The sequence below is a fragment of the Ictidomys tridecemlineatus genome, chromosome 1 (genome assembly GCF_052094955.1).
Source record: "Ictidomys tridecemlineatus isolate mIctTri1 chromosome 1, mIctTri1.hap1, whole genome shotgun sequence".
NCBI lineage: Eukaryota > Metazoa > Chordata > Mammalia > Rodentia > Sciuridae > Ictidomys > Ictidomys tridecemlineatus.
The window spans coordinates 23,146,249-23,166,239 of NC_135477.1; the positions used below are offsets into that span (position 1 = coordinate 23,146,249).

Below are 19,991 nucleotides of genomic sequence, written 5' to 3' on the forward strand. Positions count from 1 at the left end.
TCTGAAGGTGAAAGGAGCCAGGTCCGTGGCTCAGGTCTCTAAACCCAGTTACTGGGTGGATTACAGATTAGAGGCCAGCAACAGAGTGAAATGCTATCACAAAATAAAACATTAAAGGGGCTGGAGATGTAACTCACAGGCAGAGTGTGTCTGGATTTAATCCCCAGTACTGGGGGGGGGGGGGGGAATTGAAGCTCAACGATCACTTTGTCCCCAGGTCATATTATAGGAAATATAGATAGAATGTTTCATAAGGCACTCAACATGCCATTTCTGGAAGATATTCAATCAAAAATTACATGACAAAAAAATCCAGCTTCATCCAGACATTTTGGTGTCATCAACCCTGTAATGAAAATCAGGCTCACCTTTATCGTTGATACATTGTATGTGACAAACAACCTTTCTTCTCTAATTTCAAAATATTAGGCATCTCTCAGGTAACGATAACTACGGCAGATGTTCATTGAGCAATCTCTGTGTGCCTGACACTGCTCTAAGCTTGCATGCATTAACTCATTCAATCTTCAGAACAATCTTTGCTATAATGAGCCAGGTTCTGAATCCAGAAGCAGTCTCCAGAGTCTTCACCATACTGAGATAAGTCAAGACTCCATTCCTTCTAGAAGAAGTTCCTCTTATGAAGCCACCCACTAACTCAGAATGAAGTTGGCTTGTGGTCCTACTTTAGAACATCTCTGAAGGATGGGAAAATCGTCAGTGTTGTTTCTTTTATCTAAACAAAACACAGCTGGCTCAGGGATTACATCATCATTTGTTTTTCAGAATGGAAATGGCTCTACTATGGTTTTTTGTTTTGTTTTGTTTTTGTTTTTTGGTTTTTTTTTTTTTTAGATTCAAAATACTCCTGGTAAATTCTCTAGGAGAAATTCCCATACTTCGTATATATCCTTGTATAGAGCCCAAATTGCCGATATCACATCTCACCACAGGGTCACCATGTACAATGGAGTTCTATTATAGAGTTGTCTATGATAGAGTTGTCTGTTATAGAGTTCCTTCACGGGGCCCATTTGGGAGAAGCAGTAGAGGATGATGCTCCCTGACCCTTACCCACTTTCATTTCTAACAGTCACCACCTGCACTCCGTGTCCAATGGCTGCCATCAAGCTGACAGAACCTGCTTTGTCAGTAGGCAGAGAGAACCAGAGGGTCCCTCCAGAGCAGCAGTCCTTGGTCAATGATTGACAGCACGGGGATATAAATACCCCAGCTTTCTTAACCCTGACGGGGAGAACTCTGGGATGTTATGACATGGCCTCTAGAGCTCCCCGCAAGATGGAGCCAAAGTCTCCCAACATGGAACTCAACTCGAGATCACATCCTTGCTTGGCCTCCTTCCCTTGCCCGTCTCATCTCCCCACTCTCTTCCTGGTTTTACCTCATAATGCATCGCCTACATAGCCATCGATATCTTTGGTCTGCTTCGGGAGAAGCCCACCAGAGACGGGACACTGTCCTTGGTGGACTGAAGATGCTCCCCACTAAGTCCCACTTCCCTGTATAGTCTGAACAAACACCTTGGGCCATTAACACTTTTGCTTTCACAGGGGGAATCTTGGTCCCTTTGCACAAATGGAATGTTCTAAAGATGCACTGACATGGTTCTCGTTCATCCTGAGCTACTTACTACTCAACACCTTTTTAAAGATTACAGAGATCAAGCTATTGTGAGAGAGGTGACCAGTGAGTCCTCAGTGTCCCCACATAATGTGAAACAGTGAGCTGGTGCCCAAATAAATGTGATCTTGACAAAAATAAAACACAGTGGGTTCGATGGGTTAAAAAGTTGTCTGGAGCCTGAGAGCCAAACGGGTCCCTGTGCTAAACAACCCCATGCTCAAGCATGAGGTCTAGAAAGGCGAATCCGGGATGCCAGGCAAGCCCCCTCATTTTAGTCTCCATTCCTCTGAATCAAATCCTTATGTTAAACATTTCTCAAGGTAGTTTTAAACTTTAATTACATCCACTACTAAAGCAAAGATCAGAATCTCAATAAAGGTTCTTTTTTTTATTTTTTTATGCTTGTTTATTGGCATGTCTCTTTGGAATAGATTTTCCTACCCTAGGCCTGAAAAGAAATTCCACATGGATATCCTTCTCAAAACATGTTTAAAGACTTGAGAGTCTGTTCTTCTTTCTCACGTCATGCAATGACTTGTTAATGAGGAATAATTAAAAATAGATTCTCAGTAATGAGAGGAGATACACTGCATCTCAAAAATATTTTCAAATATAAAACTTTCAATTGCACAGATATCCATAATAAACAAATGAAGATCTAAAGCTTCACTCATACAGAGTATCTAAATCTGGTGCATTTCAAATCAATCGATGTGGTTGCAACAAAAAGATCACTTTGTGCAATATGGCAGCCTTATTGAGTCCAATAATGATCTGCCAATATCCTCACGGTCCAAGTGAAACATCTTCACTCTTTTATGTACATGACTATGACAGTTCTGCATTCCTTTCCATCCTGGAATCTGGGCACCTGATTTCTCTAAATATCTCTGATCCAAAGGATATAAAAAGAGATTCTGCCAAAATGTTCCAGAGCAAATTTCATGAGCTGTTTAACCTGACCCAGCCAACAGCTTCCAGTTAGGACTTCGTTTTGGATGTCTTGCTGAGGGGAAATCCACCCCCGGTGAAGCGAGGGCCTGCGGGTTCGGCCACTGAGATGCTGTTGTCTATGGGTAGTCTGTTCTTGTTTCTGTAAGAGAGGAGGAGACAGTTAGCTTCCTTAACATCTTTTTCCTCTTCTAAGTTTGATATTCTGGTAAGTTCCAAGGGTGAGTGAGTCACCAAAAACAATGTTGATTAAAGCTTCTAGTTTTAGATGAGGTGATTGTGTAAATCTAATTAGGTGTTGTTTGCTGATAACACAAAGAATCAGAGGAAGACAATTAAATGTGAAATGTGCTCTCCTAATGTTGATCTAAATATGGACAGAGGACCTCATTATAACTCTAACACTGTGAATTTGGTGGCTTTCTGACTTGTAAACATCTTTGTTTAAAAAAAAAAAAAAAAAAAAAACATTTGTTTAGTCCCAAAGATCAGTCAGAAGAATCTTTCTCTTGGCTCAATTATAATGGCAGAGTCATCATTTATCAACTGGTACATTCCAAAGTTCTGGTGAAACTTATAAATGAGTTATCTTCATCAAAATTGGACATTTATAAAAATAAAAACTTTCCCTTAACTCTAGACAAGCAACAGTTATTGCTAGAAATAACTTAAGATCCAAGAAAATTTGGGGGAGATAAATAAGATAGTTTTGTTTTGTTTTGTTTTATTGTTGTTGTTGTTGTTGTTGCAACAGATCAAGAAATCATTCCCTAAAATCTACAATGTGTTTTCTATATGGATCTCCTTTGGACACACACACACACACACACACATACACACACACACAACTGCATAATTAGCTCAGATTTACATAAGTTTCCTTTTGTGTCACTAAAGGTCTTACAGAAACCACCATGGGGCTTGGGATGTGGCTCAAGCGGTAGCGCACTCGCCTGGCATGTGTGCGGCCCCGGTTGGATCCTCAGCACCACATACAAACAAAGATGTTGTGTCCGCCAAGAACTAAAAAATAAATATTAAAAATTCTCTCTCTCTCTCTCTCTCTCTCTCTCTCTCTCTCTCTCTCTCTCTCTCTCTCTCCTCTCTCTCTCTTTAAAAAAAAAAAGAAAGAAACCACCAATGCAATCCATTTTAAACAAAAAATGAAGCAAATTAAACTACAGCTAAGATCAAAATCAATTAGATTGGATGACTATGGATGGTTTACCCTATGGGAACAAACTCTGCCTTTGGGGAAAGAATCTAACTGGTACTGCAAATTGTAGACCAGCATGGAGGCCTGGGGTGGTGTGGGAGTCAGGAGCAGAAGCGGTGTAAGTGAGGACCAGCGAGTGACAAAAAGGGTGTTTGGGAAAAATGAGAGAAGGCAGAAAGGTAAAAATGCTATGAGTAGCTATTTTATAAAGGGCATGTGTGGGGAGAACATCCACAGGGAGAAGTCTAAATTATTCCATTTGGAAAGATCCTGGAGAGGATTGGGTAATCAACCCAGCTGTCTCTTAGCAGAACTGATTTCGTTATTGTGAAAAACCATCCTCCACACATAGGACAAAAGCTTTCTCCCTGAGTGGATCCAGCAAAGAAGGCTCCTCCCTGTACTTTGGCAACTCGTCCAGCTTGTGATTGGTCTTAGACGTGAGCAGCACAGGCTCCCCCTTCCCCCTGCACTCCCTCGCCTTAAATAACCCAAATTTTCCTTTCTGAAGGAACTTGGGCTTAATGCTTCTGGCTTGGTCTAAGCTGACTAATGGGAATACTGTCTCCTTTGCATTATCTTCTTAATGTATTTATAGACCATTATAATGACTCCCTGCAGCCTTCCTCCTTCCAGTCTAAACTTTCTCAGCACTTTTGTTCTTGCCTCTGCATATTTTTCTGTAGCACCTTAATCTTTTTTCGCTGTGCTCCTATGCACTCATCTGTCTACCAGTGTATGGATCCCCCAACCAGATGGAAGTACCAGTGAAATCCTAAGCATGTCAGAGTGCCTACAAACAGTGAACATTTAAGGACAAGAAGAGGACAAGTACAGGAAAAGATTCCAGAGCAGCAATACCAATAGGTCTTTCTGCAGTAATGGAAAAGCCCTGAATCTAACCCATAGGCACATGTGGCTACTGAGAATTTGAATTTTGGCTATAGCAACCGAAGAACCAAATTTTTAATCTGATTTAAGTGTGATTCATTTAAATTTAAATAACCATCAATGGCAGGTGGCTGGGGCAGCAGTTCTAGTGGACAGGTCATCGAGAAGGGTGGAGCCAGCAGGGATGCCTCTCAACATTGTGTAACCAGCTAACAATGAGGTGGTCAGTAAGGTCAAAGAAGACTAAGCCAAACCCCAGAGCAAAGGCAGGGAACGGAACCAGCTCTAGGAAGATGAATAACCATTTGGCCAAACCAGCTGTTTGGAACTGTGTCATCTAGACCACTGGTCTTCAGCTGAGGTCTGTGAGCCCTTGAAGATGAGTAAGATGATCCACTGGTGTAGAAGGAAAGTAACAGAGATTCTACTTATGCTTTTATCTTTTGAAATTAAAAAAAAACTATACCTTATTAACAATTGCAAAATGATGATAGTACTTGTAAGTAATTTATAAATTAAAATATATAGGAGGTAAATTTAAAACTATTCTAAGACAAAAAAATTTTTTTAAATATGTATATGAAGGGGAGAAACTGAAAGTTTCAAGAATCTTTTACTGACCAGCGAGAACCACTTCAAGACCACCGAGCTAGTCACCAGCCTCTCGTGGGAACTGTTGACATTTTATATGCAGCATCTCCATGTCCTTAAAGAAACCTACAGTGTTGCCACTGCACTGTTCGTTTAATTCACATCATTTATTTCAGTGGTTCTCAAACCCCCGAGTACATGAAAATCACCTGCGGGGTTTGTAAAATCACAGATTGCAGAGGCCCATCCAGAGCCTGCTGGATCCAAACTTCTGGAAATGGAGCCTGGGAACCTGCATGTGTTTTAAAATGTCACTAGAGATTCTGATTCCTACAGTGGCTAGCCCACACATGAAGAGAGACGTGTCTAATTACAGCAGTATTTTACTCTACCAAAAAGTTGGCATCTGAATGAGGAATGGGGGAACACTCTGATTTACAAGAAGGGAAGATCTTAACTGGCAAATGAATTTGCATCCAGTTACTTTATATGCTGTTTGCCACCAACGGATCACGGGCAGATGCAGTCAAACCGTATTTCACCTTGTCCCTGAAGTGGATGAAATACAAAACATGACTTTCAACCCATCATATGAGTCATGACAGAATTAACTGGATGGTTTCTGGCAATGTCATACATTCAAAACAAGTTTCAAACCTTTTGATTCATCCCCTCAGACTTCACCCCTTACCCTAGAATCAGGCAAATGACAATAACAAAGTGAAGGGAAGATTTACTTGTCAATATGCAAGCAAACCCATCAGAAAATCCATTTTCTGAACCCAAAATGTTAACCTCACATTTGCATTATTATCTGCTAGGAGAAGACTAACTCATGGCAACCCCACCACAGATACTGAAGTTACTAGATATAGGAGCTCTTTCAGAGACAGTTGATCTAACATGTAGGAACTGTTAGAATTACAGTGGTACAATTGTGTTACTTAAAAAGAACTGCTTTATTAAGCCCTGCTCCCTTGGCAAAAGTGCAATTGTGAATATGCTTCAGCTTGTAAAAGGCTGATTTTGAACTTCATTTGCAAACATAGTCCTGGCTGGTTATCTCCATACTGTGACAGGGAGCTGGGGTGTCACAGTATGGCTCCCTGTGCCATGTTGGATCCACAGGTGAATAGATATTCGTGGATTCCTTTTAGGTCCTAAGAAGGGGCCTCAGGATTGGAAGAGACTCTGATCTTGCTCTGATCCAAACCCAGTTAGCGTCCCGTGGAATGTAATTTGTTCACCTTGCAACTTAGTTTACCCTAAAGAAAGCTGCAACTCTTTGAATATTCACCAAATATTTTCTTATGAGCAGCTAATTGGCACAACAAAATTAAAACATTTGACCAGTTCTTACTTCAGAATGAGTTCTTTACGTTTCTGAGCCAGGTATTTCTTCTTTAAATTCATCAGTTCATTGCCAAGTTTCTCGATCTCATACTTATATTCTTGGCTCTGTGACTCATACATATTCAATTCTGAAGACAAAACCTAACGTGGCAAATAAAGCAGCATTAGTCAAAATATCCAAAATGAGACATCATCCTTTTCTGAAAAACCTTTTTAATCCGATACCATTTACCTCAGTGGAGCTAAAGCACAAAACAATGCCCAGGTTTAACAGGGAATCTGCATGCTTCTCAGCGCAAGGCCCGTGACGGTGTCAACACCTGGCTGAGGGCTTAAGACTCATAATCAGGTGACAAACTGAAATGAAATGTCATTCCCCTGATTAAAAGGAGAACTCTCCAGAAACATTCAAACTGGCTCAGATGGATAGTATGTGTTTCAAGGAATATTGTGATTAGGGACAGAAAAACTCCCAGATACACACTCTAAACCTGCTTTTAAAACCTTAAATAAAAGAAAAAGAAGCTCAAGAAAAAATATCACTTCGGGAGTGTGATTCATTAGAGGATCATGTAAAAATTATTCTTTGGTGATTGAACCCGAGGGTGCCTAACCACTGAGTCACATTCCTTTTATATTTCATTTAGAGACAGGGTCTCCCTGAGTTGCTTAGGACCTCACTAAGTTGCTGAAGCTGGCTTTGAATCCTCCTGCCTCAGTCTCCCAAGCCATGGGATTACAGGCACGTGCCACTGTGCCCAGCAAGAACTATTCTAAAATCATCCTGACACTGCCAACTAAGCATTCAGTCTATGTGTTTGCCAAGGTCATTTTGCCAAATGTTTATGACCTCTTTACTGGGTCATAGACAGTATGTTATTGATCTGTCCCCCTTCATCGCAGTCCTGGGACTCTTATCTCTAAGGAACAGAGCCATGATAAGTGCACAGGAGAGCCCAGTGCAAGACAGGCTGTGATACGAAGGCTGACTGCCCACTGCTATGGCCATGTGCAATAGGGACTACTGGTCTCAGGCTGGACGAGAGTAGGAATTGACTCATCCAGATGGGACAGAAAGCATGTCCAAGCGAGGTGTACTTCCCACCAAACCAAGCTAGGAAAGACAGGTAGTTGTTCTAAGGGACATGCAATAGACTCCATTTAATTTTCCTCTTGCTTGCTATTTTTAAAGATTTGCACAAAAGAGACACATTCACCTTTTGAGCATTCATCTGCTTCCCAACTCTTTTTCCTCTTTATTTCTGTGAAAATGGTTCTGACCTTGCTCTCATGAGCTCAAGAACATGTTTTCATGTTGGAAGAAAACCTGTCTCAATAGTTAAGTGTCTATTAACAAAGATCCTATTTCTAAATAACAAATGAGGAATTTCCTTGGAGTCCAGATGATAATGTTGAGCTGTCCAGACACCTGAGGTATAACACATCCCCGAGAACCTCTCCTGTGGAGTGTCACATTTCATTCTGAGCAAAAACAGGGATTTTCTGAGATAAAGGGTTAAAGTAACAAAAGGCCCCCTCGAGAGCCATTCACTGCCATCCAGAGCTAAGTGAAGATAAGACATTCACTTTTCTGATCTATATCCATCCTGAGAAAATGAGAAAATAATTTTCTATTTTGTTTGAAATATTCAATTGTTTCTAGGAACAAAAATAACCAAAAGCGTATGCCTTATGCAAAAAAAAAAAAAAAAACTCAAATTCTGTCTCAGACTGTTCACTTGAAATGAACATTCAGAGTAATCTGGATATGAATGTTCTCATTAGACTTCTGCTTCATCTGCCCTTTTTACTAAAAGGACGTGATTGTACAAAGTCCTACTTTTGAAAGGCTCAGTGCCCTATCAGTAGGGAGGCATCTATTTTACCCCAAGAACAGAAATAATGACAATTACCCTCCCTGGGCAGATAAGTGCCGGAAGTCAGCTGGCAGATGCTGCATCATGTGGCTGTGTAGGTGCAAAACTTCCCTGGCACACCAAGAACATGGAATACGCCCTTAGGAGGTAAAGCTCAAAACATCCTGTGAGCACAGATGATATCTGAAAAAATTTACCCAAGTCACATAGAATAAATAGTGAAATATCCCATCTCTCCAACTGAGGTTCTTCTGTCACTCAGAAGGGAATTACACTAACAAAATTCCTGCATGATTTTATTTCCCTTTCATGAATACTTATCTGACACATGGTCATGAAGGGTGCTGGGGAGGAGCCTGAGCTTCGAGTTCATTCTTGATGGAACAGCAGAAACCTGCTTTGGCACAGGGGTCTGCTTTGGTTGTTAAAGGTCTCCCCTGCTTCTTTCCTCCATTCAAATTCTCTAAATCATCTTGCAATTATACACATAAATCCTGTCCCCACAAATTTCCAACCCATTGCTTTCATCCTGTCTCGCCACCCCTCCCCACAACCCTTTCCTGGCATGCTCACCTCCTTCTGGAAAGGAAGGTGTTTAATGAGCTCTGAGAAAGCTGATCTGGATGGAGCGTGGCATGTGGGAGATCAGCTCACTGTGCCCCTGCAGTGGACAGGTCCAGGTGTGTCCCCTGAGTGTGGACGCCCTCTGACCAGCCAGCCAAGTGCAGAGCCTGCCACTTACCTTAAGCTGCTTGGTCTTCTCCCGCAGGGTGTGCCGGTAGATCTGGAGCTGTTCCGCAGCCTCGGGGCCAGGCTGCCGGGCCAGGATGTGCTTCAGTTCCACGTACAGTTTCTCCTTTTCCTGGTGGAGAGTGTAAACCCAGAGCAGGGATAAACAGCCAGACCAAACAGGGAAAGCGACTTTCCCAGCTCGCCAGGAGGCTTCCAGGCCTAAACTACATTCGGCATGAGTCAAACCAGTCCATATCTAGGGCCCAGGATGTGCTCAGTACTTGGAAACAAATAACAAGACAAATGAATAAGAGAAAGTCCCTCTCGACCTGGGCACAGGATCACACAACTGAGACCATCTCAACAAAGTATTGTAACCAATGAAAGCCAGCAGTGACTATGACTGCGGAGGTGGGGGGGGGGGTTGTAAAACTGTCATTTGAGTATCCCCTCTAAACACGAGTGTCCCCTCTAAACTTGAGTGTCCCCCAAGCTAAGAGAGAGAAGAAAAATTTAGGCCAAAGTCCTATGATAGGACAGGGGCACAGTAGATCCAGCTCAGGCAAGAACACAGGGCAGGAGCTGGGGAGAAGTGGAGAAGAGCCCGGCATGGGGGTGAGAGCAGCTGTGTTTGGGACCACATCCTGCAGGCTACCGGAAGCCAAGCTGAGCTGTGCCTGCATTTGTCTTTGGGAGAATATGTCCAGCGGCAAAGCAGAGGGCGGGAGAATGTCAGGGGCCCCAGAACGAGCAGAGGATCAAGAGAGCTGTACATCCCGTGCCTAGGAAGGAAGGGAATCAGATCAGAAGACACTGCCGAGGTAGAATCCCAGGGACGCGGTCAATGATCAGACAAGTGAGGAAGGACGGGACAGGGACCAAAATGACCCCAAAGTCTCTAAGTGGGCCCCTGGGGTGAGGGAGGGGAGAGGTGATGGGGACAGATGCAGTGAGACTAGATGAGGAGCAGAAGTCCTTCAGAGAGAGGTGCCTGCCAATCAGAGGGTGAAGTCACGCGGAGTCCTCTGGGTATCTGGGAGAGGAGCTAAAATGCCACCCGTTACTGAGCAGCAACGGGCTAGCTGGGTCACAACAGCTGGGTCTTTGAGAGAACAAGAATAAAAGGGGCAGGTAAAGGAAAGAGACCAGAGAAAGAAAATGAGGGAGAGCAGTGAACATCCCCCCAAACCAAGAAAAGGCAGATGATTAAAAAGGAGGAATCACTTGAGTGGTCAGTGGCCTCAAGTGAGGGACAGAGAAGCAGCAGCAGGACTGCCCACAGCCTTTGACGTGGTCATCAGGACGTCATGGCTGACCTCACTCAGAAAGGCTGCAGGAACATCTGGGGAGCAAAAACCACAGGTTGAAGAAAGTGAGTCTTTTAAGAAACACGCGGATGTGGGAAGAAAAGAGATCTGGACACGGTTTGAAGGAAGAATTGGGTAAAAACCGGGAAAACGAGGCAAAGTTGGCAAATCTGTGGGACTATAAGAAAGGATTCCCTGGAACCTAAAATCGGATCCGATTTCCATAATGTAACTTAAACAATAAGCAATACAGAATTCTCTTTTGTATTCTAGAGTCTTCGGGTATCACATACAAGCAGATGTTTTCCTAATGCAGCTCGATTCCATGTTCCTAAATCTCTAAACATTCATAAGACTCGTGTGGCTACTCATTACTCTTTGTACATACTTACTTCCTTAAGATAATTACATTTTTTTAAAAAGAAAATCTATAAATGTAAGCCCTCTTGTTAAATGAAACATCCAGTCAGATGGAAACTAATTTCTACCTGGAGCTAAGTAATCTTGGCATTGTCATCAAATAATCTTTTCTTTTTTTTTTTTGCCATGGCACTTAAAAACCATTTTTTAAAAATAGGTAAAATTCATTAACGAGGCACTGTTACCATTTGTTTCAGTTTTTCCTCTTCCTCAGCCAAATTACAGAAACTTAATTATAAAGACAGCTCTACCTACAGAAGAGTGTTTGCAACTTAAAATGAGTTGGATAGAATAAGCTTCTAGAGAAACATATCTTTAAAAAAAAAAAATAGTACTTGCCATTTAAGACATAATTCCGCAAAAGGCGAGGAACCCCAAAAGCCTGTGCTTGAAGAAAAACCTGAACAAATAGAATTAGAAAGTGGTGGTTTTCCTTTGCTGTATGACACCTCTGTCACACCTCACAAAATCATCTTCACAGTAAGTGGGTATAGCAAGCAATGAGAAAGATATCAGGAGGTGAGTTTATTTTCTATAGCCACTTAACGCCTGCTCTGTTGAAAAAAAATAACACTCTGACAAGGCCTCAAGATTCAATTTGGAGAGGGTAATACGTATGTGGAGAAGCCGGCGAAACTGTTTTGTCCAGTTCTTTGAGCCTGCCTGTCCTTATTCCAGAGTATAGAGAGACTTGAAAAGCAAAGCACCTCACGATGACAAAGAGGAAACAATCTAGTTTGGGATATGATAATGTCTTAAGCTGGAAAAAAAAAAATATCTTCCCATGAAATGTTTCTCTTGTGTGACTCCTTTCAATTACCTGGGAGGTAGGGAGCAGAGAGACATAGGGAAGAAAGTTTGGAGGAAGAGACTATGGTTGCCTCACTTCCTCGGTGAGCCTTCCGGTGTCAGCGGGAATTAAAGGTGCATCCAAGGTCTCTCGACCTGGATATAGCCTTGGCTGGGGTATAGCCAAGAATCACTTTTCTCCTACAACACTTCCTCTGGGGTTTGAAGGTATGCAGTCACCTTGAAAATCTGGATCCAGTGGAGCTACAAAATTCCTGGAGACAACAGATAACATCACAAGAAGACCTGAACCAGAGGTGCCATCAGTTCAAAGCCAGCGAAGGGTAGAGGAAGAAAAAGATGACCAGCTCCTCTCCTGACCACCTGAACCAGCCCTGCCCATGTCTTCTAACAAGAAATGCAGTCTTGACACACAGCGAACGATGCTGTCCTTCACGCTCCTGTCTTATTTCAACACTTCCATCCCCACCCCCACCAAATGTACTGAAACGGATTTATTCTAAAGAATAACTGAGCAACCAACCCAACAGTGAGGGCCCACAATTATGGAGAAAAGTGAAGAAACTGAATGACCATTAAAACTGAGTATTCAAAGGGTGCTGAGAGCTAAATAACCCAGGACAGATGTTGTTCGTGTGTCCATGGTTGGAAAAAGAGAATGCCAGGCAAAGCTTCAGGGGCTAAGATGTGGGAGACAGGAAAAGTTGTGGCAATGGTGGGCAGAGGCCAGAGTGCTCAGCAGGCTTTAGTGTGGGTGGATTTGGGTCTATGTTTGCAGTGGAAACCCTAACTGATAAAACCAAAGTGAAGTCTGGTCAGCATTAACATTCTAACCACGTGTCTCATACAAATTTTTATTTTGGGAGAACGTGCTAGTAATTTAGATAAATATGGAGAGCTTGATGGATTGAAGGTCTTAAGTACGATTGTCTTCCAATTTATTTCTCTCCTAACCCTCTACAAGGGCCAACCAAGCTCTTCAAACATTGTGCAATGGTGTGTATAATAACCCCATTTAGAGACAAAGCATGCAATTCTATTATAAAGAGAATCTATCTTATACAACAGAGACTCATTAGCTGTCCGATGTATATTGTCTCCATAAGCCAGCAGTGGCAGAACCAGCTGCCTCATAATACATATCCTGTCCTTCTTCATTAAGCCACATCCATTTCTCTTTAAACCCAGTCAATTAATTTGTCACTTGGTTAGAAGCACCATATGTCAATGAAACATCATAAGAAAATCATAAATAGTTTATTTCCTCACCAACAAAAGATTGCATCTTCAGGTTGGCATTTATTTATTCAGAGTTTGTTCATAATGCACGACCATGTTACTTAGTAGCATGCTTTGCTATTTTATGAATAGCTATGCTGGAATAAAGCTAGACTATTAACACCAAGAGACTAGTTTTCTCTTTGGCTGAGCATGTGAGCATTGACCATAGTGTGTCCATCCTTGAAGCAATGTTCTCTAACTAGACTTTTCATTCTTTCCATTGGACAGACTGTCAGACACGATTATGGATTCTTTAGCTGCTAGACAGTCTTCCAAGGTACGCTGCATAATGGCACATCTTGTTGTAAGTCTGAGCTTGGTACAATGGTAAGAAATTAATTCTAGTATTACTCTCAAATAATGCTTGGTGACAGTCTACAATTCCAAAAGGAAATTTCAGATGCAAACTCATTCAGACTTTAGGTATTTGTATTTTACCTGACAAATTAAAAGTCTACACTGTAGGGCTGGGGATGTGGCTCAAGCGGTAGCGCGCTCGCCTGACATATGTGGCCCAGGTTCAATCCTCAGCACCACATACAAACAAAGATGTTGTGTCTGCCGAAAACTAAAAAATAAATACTAAAATTCTCTCTCTCTCTCTCTCTCTCTCTCTCTCTCTCTCTCTCTCTCTCTCTCTCTCTCTCTCTCTCCCCCTCTTTAAAAAAAGTCTACACTGTAAAAAAAAAATGCAAATATAAATTCATGCTATGCTGGGAACAGTGCAGAGGAAGAAACTGAGGAGCTCAGAGAACTCCTTTCCCTACCAAACTGCAGTCTGGTGATCATCGTCTGTTTAAACTTTCTGCCTTTTGCTTTGTATGTTTGGCTGAAAACAGAAGGTGGTTCACACTCAGCATGCACTTCAACACACTTTCTTCCTTGGCTTGCCTACTTGAAGCAATAACTGACCAAGAGGAACTAATTTACTCTGTTTTCATTTAAACCTGTGTTTGGCAAATGCCAGTGTATTGATTCTGCTCACCCCAGAGTCAACAGTTTGCCTGGGCAAGGGTTGGGAATAATTGCCTCGTCCCTTGGGCCAGCTGACTCAAGGGAAATAGAGGCTCTCCTCCTGACCAGAGATGCTCACATAGCTAACCCACCAGGGCAAAAGTTACCTGCTCAGATGCCAGAGCACTAGATACTCCTAGGAAAGACATTCTGTCTTAGCTTTCCACTAGCCTCATCCAAGGGATTCACGATGAGGTTGATTAAAACATAAAGACCTTATAACCTTGCTTCTGGGGGGAAAAAAAGCTACTTCACAGAAAAGCAGCTTTTTAGATTGTTAACACATCATCTATGGACCCACTACAGTATTTAGTCTTTATTAATTCATTCTTTCTCTCCAATTGAATTACGAGCCTTTGCAGTCAGAGCTATGATGGATCTCCACGTATACCTCCCACCTACAGTTGTGCTGGACTCAATCTGGGTACTCAATAAATTTATTGATTGCATTTATATTGACAGTACACTACATTCATTGTATTTTGGTAGCACATATATCAATAGAGTCACAGATTTATTTGTGTTAGAAACTTTTACTTGGATCAGACCAGTGGAAAACATCTTCCAACAAGCAGAATTTGCATAATCCACCCTAGAGAGCTGGTACTATGAGCCTCATCTCTTTAAACTAAATTTTCTCATTGTATCTATCGTGGATAACTCAGGAAATCACTTGATGTACAACTTTGATCTTTTAGTCAAATGTTTTTGAAGGTTTTCTGAGAGTTCAAGTGGTTCCAAATACTTTTTTCTAGTTCATCAGTCTTGCAAATGTATTTAGGTTAATTGACTCTGAAGCCAGTACCTGTACACGCATGTACATATGGATCCATATAAATATGACAATGTAAGCAGGCCTCTTAAACTATCTTCCTTAACTAAATAACACTTTGACTTTTTAAACAACTTCCTTAAACAGAAATCCTAATTGCACACATAACTCGGTTCCAGAAGTTTTTTCGTAAAGAATACATTTTTGCCTCTGCTTGGTTTCTATTCCTTTTCCTTTCCCCCATGCCTGTCCATTATTCTAAACTAAAAGTTAAAGCCAGATTTAAAATTTTAAGCAAATTACTCCCTCACCCCATATAACAGCAATTCCAGAACCCTGCCTAATAATGTATCTGGAAGTATCTGTTTTTATTAGCAGAAAAATTAATTAGAAACTCTGTACATTTCTATCCATCTTTGGAAAAGGAAAAAAAAATAATGGCTGATACCATGGGGCCTTCTTGTTTATTGGCTTTATAACAAAAATGTCAGCTAAACTGAACCCTGGACATCATCTTGTTTATGATGTCATGAAGCGGTAAAGCCCCCTGGAGAGGGTGGGAGATGCTGGAATTGGGGATGAAACTAAATTTCACAGTTGAATTCTCTGTGAGCAGGGAACTAGTTGGTTACACAGTGGTTCGTGGCTCTGGATATAGATGATTAAGTGTTTTATGAGGCATAGGAGAAATTTGCATGCACTAACCTTCACCATTTTTGTAACAATAGGAAAAATGCTTCTGGCACTTTCTGATACAAGCAACACAAATTTTCTTGAGAGATCCTTTTGCAAGAGATTTTATTTCCAAAATGCAAATACATGTTTCTGAGATTCTGCACAAGTATATAATTCCCTAGACTAGCCTAAACTTTGTTACTGAGACTGCTTGCTTCACCTTTGAACCTTATCTAGTAATGAATGCAAGTGAGGTATTCGATCATATTAAATCATGATAATGTTGATTTTTATTTTTGGTACCAGATATTGATCCCATGGGTGCTTAACCATTGAGCCACATTCCAGCCTGATTTTTATTTTTTATTTTGAGACACATTCTCAATAAGTTGCTTAGGACCTCATTAAATTGCTGAGTCTGGCTCTGAACTTGCAATCCTCCTCCTTCAGCTTTCCAAGTCACTGGGATTATAGGCACACGCCACCATACCCAGTTAGTGCTGACTTTTCTTAAAGCCATTAATTGAAACAGATCCAGAGTAATTACGTCAACTAAGTATTTATCTATGCTTTGTACTTATCGTACAAACGTTAAATGAAGTTTGAAATTCTGAGGGGTTTACCATCCAGTTAAAGAAAACCAAACAACTTACACATTGTAAGGACTAAGTAATGCCAGGTCCCCAAGACACGATAGGTATAATGTCCAGTACATGGGTAGGTTCAAAAGAAGAAATGATGTCCATTTGGTAGGCCAGAGAAAGGAAAATATTTCAGATGGATCTTGGGGAGGACTAGTTAACAGTAACCATTGCCTTAATGGATCAGAAGAGGTCTCCATTATCAAAGGACAGATTTAATAGATAAAGCCATTTGAAGCCAATCTCTGTGATGATTACTTTTCTAAAATGAAGTTTCTATGAATATACAAAAACAGGGCTGAGGTTGTGGGTCAGTAGTAGAGCACTTGCCTAGCACGTGCAAGGCCCTGGGTTTGATCCTCAGCACCACATAAAAATAAATAAATAAAATAAAGGTATTGTGTTCAACTAAAACTAAAAAAAAATAAATAAATATTTTTTAAAAATATATACAGAAACAGGTCTTGAGGAATTTTATAGTTATTGATGTATCTGTTAAACTGATGACAGATGTAACTCATCAGTCCCCAGAAACCTTTTCTGATGACAGTATCTAACATTTTGTCTCCTATTAGGTTTTGTTAATGATAAGGGTCTGGATTCCAAACCTTGGATCTGGATCACTGGGTTCAAATCATAATATGATAGGATAGGGAGGGTAATTATAAAAATTCATGGATGGGGATCAGATTACCAGGGAGATGGGAATGGATTCCTGCCCAACCAAAAAATATGCAGGTGGGATTTTTTTTTTAAATTCAACTTAATTCTGTGGCTCAGTGACAGAGCACTTGCCTGGCACATGAAGGCCCCGGGTTTGACCCCAGCACCACATAAAAATAAATAAAATAAATGATCCATTGACAACTAGAAAAATATTTTTTTAAATGTCTTGATAGGATAAATTGGCCTAATAGAATTGTATTTTGACTTTGTGTGTGAGTGTGTGTGTGTGTGTGTGTGTGTGTGTGTGTGTAAAGGGAGGGAGCAAAACAAAGACCTAATGATATATGCTGTAGGAATCTCCTTGGAAAGAGTCAGATGAGCAGATAATAAACATTGAAAGATGTATGGGATAGTAAATAAGTAACTCACTTCTTAAAGAAAACAGAACTGGTATTGGAGAATATGTTTCCAATTAGCTATTATTGTTTTTCTTTGAAAATACTAGCTTTTTAAAAAAATGGAGGGAGAGCCTAGAGGAGAATAAGAGAGGATTAAAAGTAGACATGACTGAAGCATGTATAGAAATGGAAATGCACAGAAAAATCCTTTAAAATTGTACAATTTATATGCACTAATAATTATAATTAAAGTAAGTGTCCAACTTTCATAAATAATAAAAAAAGATTTCCTTCTTTGTTTTTATTATTGTTTGTGTTTACTTTTGATTTTTGGTTTGGGGGGAGCCAATTTAGGGCCTTGTACTCCCCCAGGCAAATGCTCCGTGACTAAGCTACATCCTAGCCCCGTAAAAGTGTCTTGATGGGCTGGGGCTGGGGCTCAGTGACAGAGCACTTGCCTGGCACATGTGAGGCCCTGGGTTTGACCCCAGCACCACATAAATAAAATTAATAAAAATAAATGATCCGTTGACAACTAGAAAAATATTTTTTTAAAATGTCTTGATGGGATTTTTTTTCTTTGAAAAACAAAATTGATCTAAAACTCATAAGAAGGTTGTCTTCTTAACAAAATATATATCTTAATCATAATAAGGTATTACAAATTGGAACAGACAATTGACAATAATAGAAGTATTAGTGATAATAATCAGTACAAATTTAAAATGATTGAGATTTATTGACATAACTAACATTTATAGACTTCCTTCATATATCTTTCTACAACATTCTCTGAAATTTGTATTATGGATCATACAAAAGAACATATGTAACCCATACATTATAATAATGAGATAAATGCTCTTTATCTTAGAGTTGGGATCCCTCACCCAACTTGTAAAACAGAACATTATCAGTGCCATGAAGCTGCCTCTGTGCTTCCTCCTCCATCCCATCCCTGGGCCTACACACCTGCCATCTTCATCCAGGGACATGCTATTCCGAATCCTGCTATTATCACTTGATTTTTTTTCATACAGTCCTATCATATATCCATTATTTAGTTTTGGCCCTTTTAAAAATATATCCAAGTGAGTCTGGTTTTCTTTGACTTGCTTGTTTTCCTCAACATTATGGTTCTAAGATTTATTGAACCATAAATCTTATGGTTATTATGTGTTTCTATTCATGTAGTTCATTTGATACTTCATTGGGTGAGAATTCCACAAATTACCCATTCTCCTGTCAGTGGGTATTTGGGTTGCTTCCAGGGCTTTGTTTTTATGAACCGTGATGCTATGAATATCCTTATGTATGTTCTCAAGTTCACAAGAAAAAGTCTTTCTAGAATATACACCAAGGGGTGGAATCACTGCATCTCAAAGATATATGAGTGTTCAACTTTTCAAAATAAGACAATATTATTTTTCTGAAGTATTTTATTAAACAAATCCCACTGATCTGCATTGCTTAGTATTGTCAAGCATTCCTAAAGCAAAAGACACGGTGAAGCCATACCCAGACCCCAGAGCCACTGAGATTACAAGATATGTATTGTTTTTTAACAATATGTATTAAGCTACTTAAATGTGTGGGGTTTTTTAAATATATATTTTTTTAGTTGTAGTTGGACACAATACCTTTATTTTATTTATTTATTTTTATGTGGTGCTGAGGATCAAAACCAGGGCTTCGTATATGCTAGGAAAGCACTCTACCGCTGATCCACAACCCCAGCCCAATGTGGTGGGAGCAACAGATAACTAATATGGACCTCCTTATTTTCATCCCTCTAGAACCAGTAAAATGGTACTTCAGCGTGGTCATGCATTTCATCTGCCTGCTTCCAAAATAGGGTCAAGCATCTTCTTCCTGTTTTCTCACCATTTGCATTTCTTCTTCTGTGAAATGCCTCTTCACACACTTTGTCTTCCTGCTCAGTAATCTTTTGCTTATTGATTTGCAATTGTTTATATATTCTGGATATATAAAGTTTATGCCTTACCTTCTTTATGATGATTTCTCTTAAGCAGCCAATGCTCTTCATTTGAATGTGGTAAGATCCATAATTTCTTTCATGGTTTAAAGCCTTTTGTGTTTTATTTAGGTACTCTGACCCAGTGTTTCATTTCAAAGATTTCTTTCAGCAGAAATATACAAAGGCTTCATTCACTCCTTGTAAATCTCCTATTAATCCTCGGATATTTAGAACATTCTTTTTTGAGGTGCCTGCACTTATCCTGGTTCACTTTTCTCTTTCTTCCACCAGATCCATATTATCTATGATTCTGGCATTTTCCTAGGATTACTTGCATTGACTTCATGATGTCTGACATCTTCTGTAAGGTTTACAATTTTATTTTGCAATTACCTTGCACTGTTTTTCCCTTGTACGGTTAAGATTTTAAACACAGTGGACAATCCTACTGAAAAAAAAAGAGAGAGAGAGAGAGAGAGAGAGAGAGACCAATGATGTCAGATGGGCAGGAGTTAGTCACAGGCTGTGGGGGAGGACCTCTCAGCAGGGAACAGCCATCACGCAGGCTCTTCAGTGAATGTTCAGCTGTGACCACCTTCATTTTCCCACACAATCTCACAAGGAGAGGAAAATAGACAAAGAATACTAGAAAAGAGTCAGAGGAGCAGGAGCGGCAGCTCTCACATATAGACAGGTATTACGAATGTACCAGGCAAGGTGCTATGATCAACACATGTTGTTTCAATAGCTCATTGCAGTAAACCTGTGAGCTGC

General features: G+C 40.4%; 1 protein-coding gene across 1 annotated transcript in view; it reads right to left on the minus strand.

Annotated features, from left to right (window-relative positions):
* Positions 1–218: 218 nt before the first annotated feature.
* Positions 219–19,991, minus strand: part of Cfap58 (cilia and flagella associated protein 58) — a 95,350-nt gene continuing 75,577 nt past the window's right edge. The window contains exons 16-18 of the mRNA XM_040272962.2: positions 9,266–9,385; positions 6,654–6,787; positions 219–2,737 (exon numbers count right to left, since the gene is read on the minus strand). Coding sequence (XP_040128896.2) covers positions 2,626–2,737; positions 6,654–6,787; positions 9,266–9,385 — 366 coding nt within the window. The 3' untranslated portion in view covers positions 219–2,625. The remainder of the gene's footprint in view (positions 2,738–6,653; positions 6,788–9,265; positions 9,386–19,991) is intronic.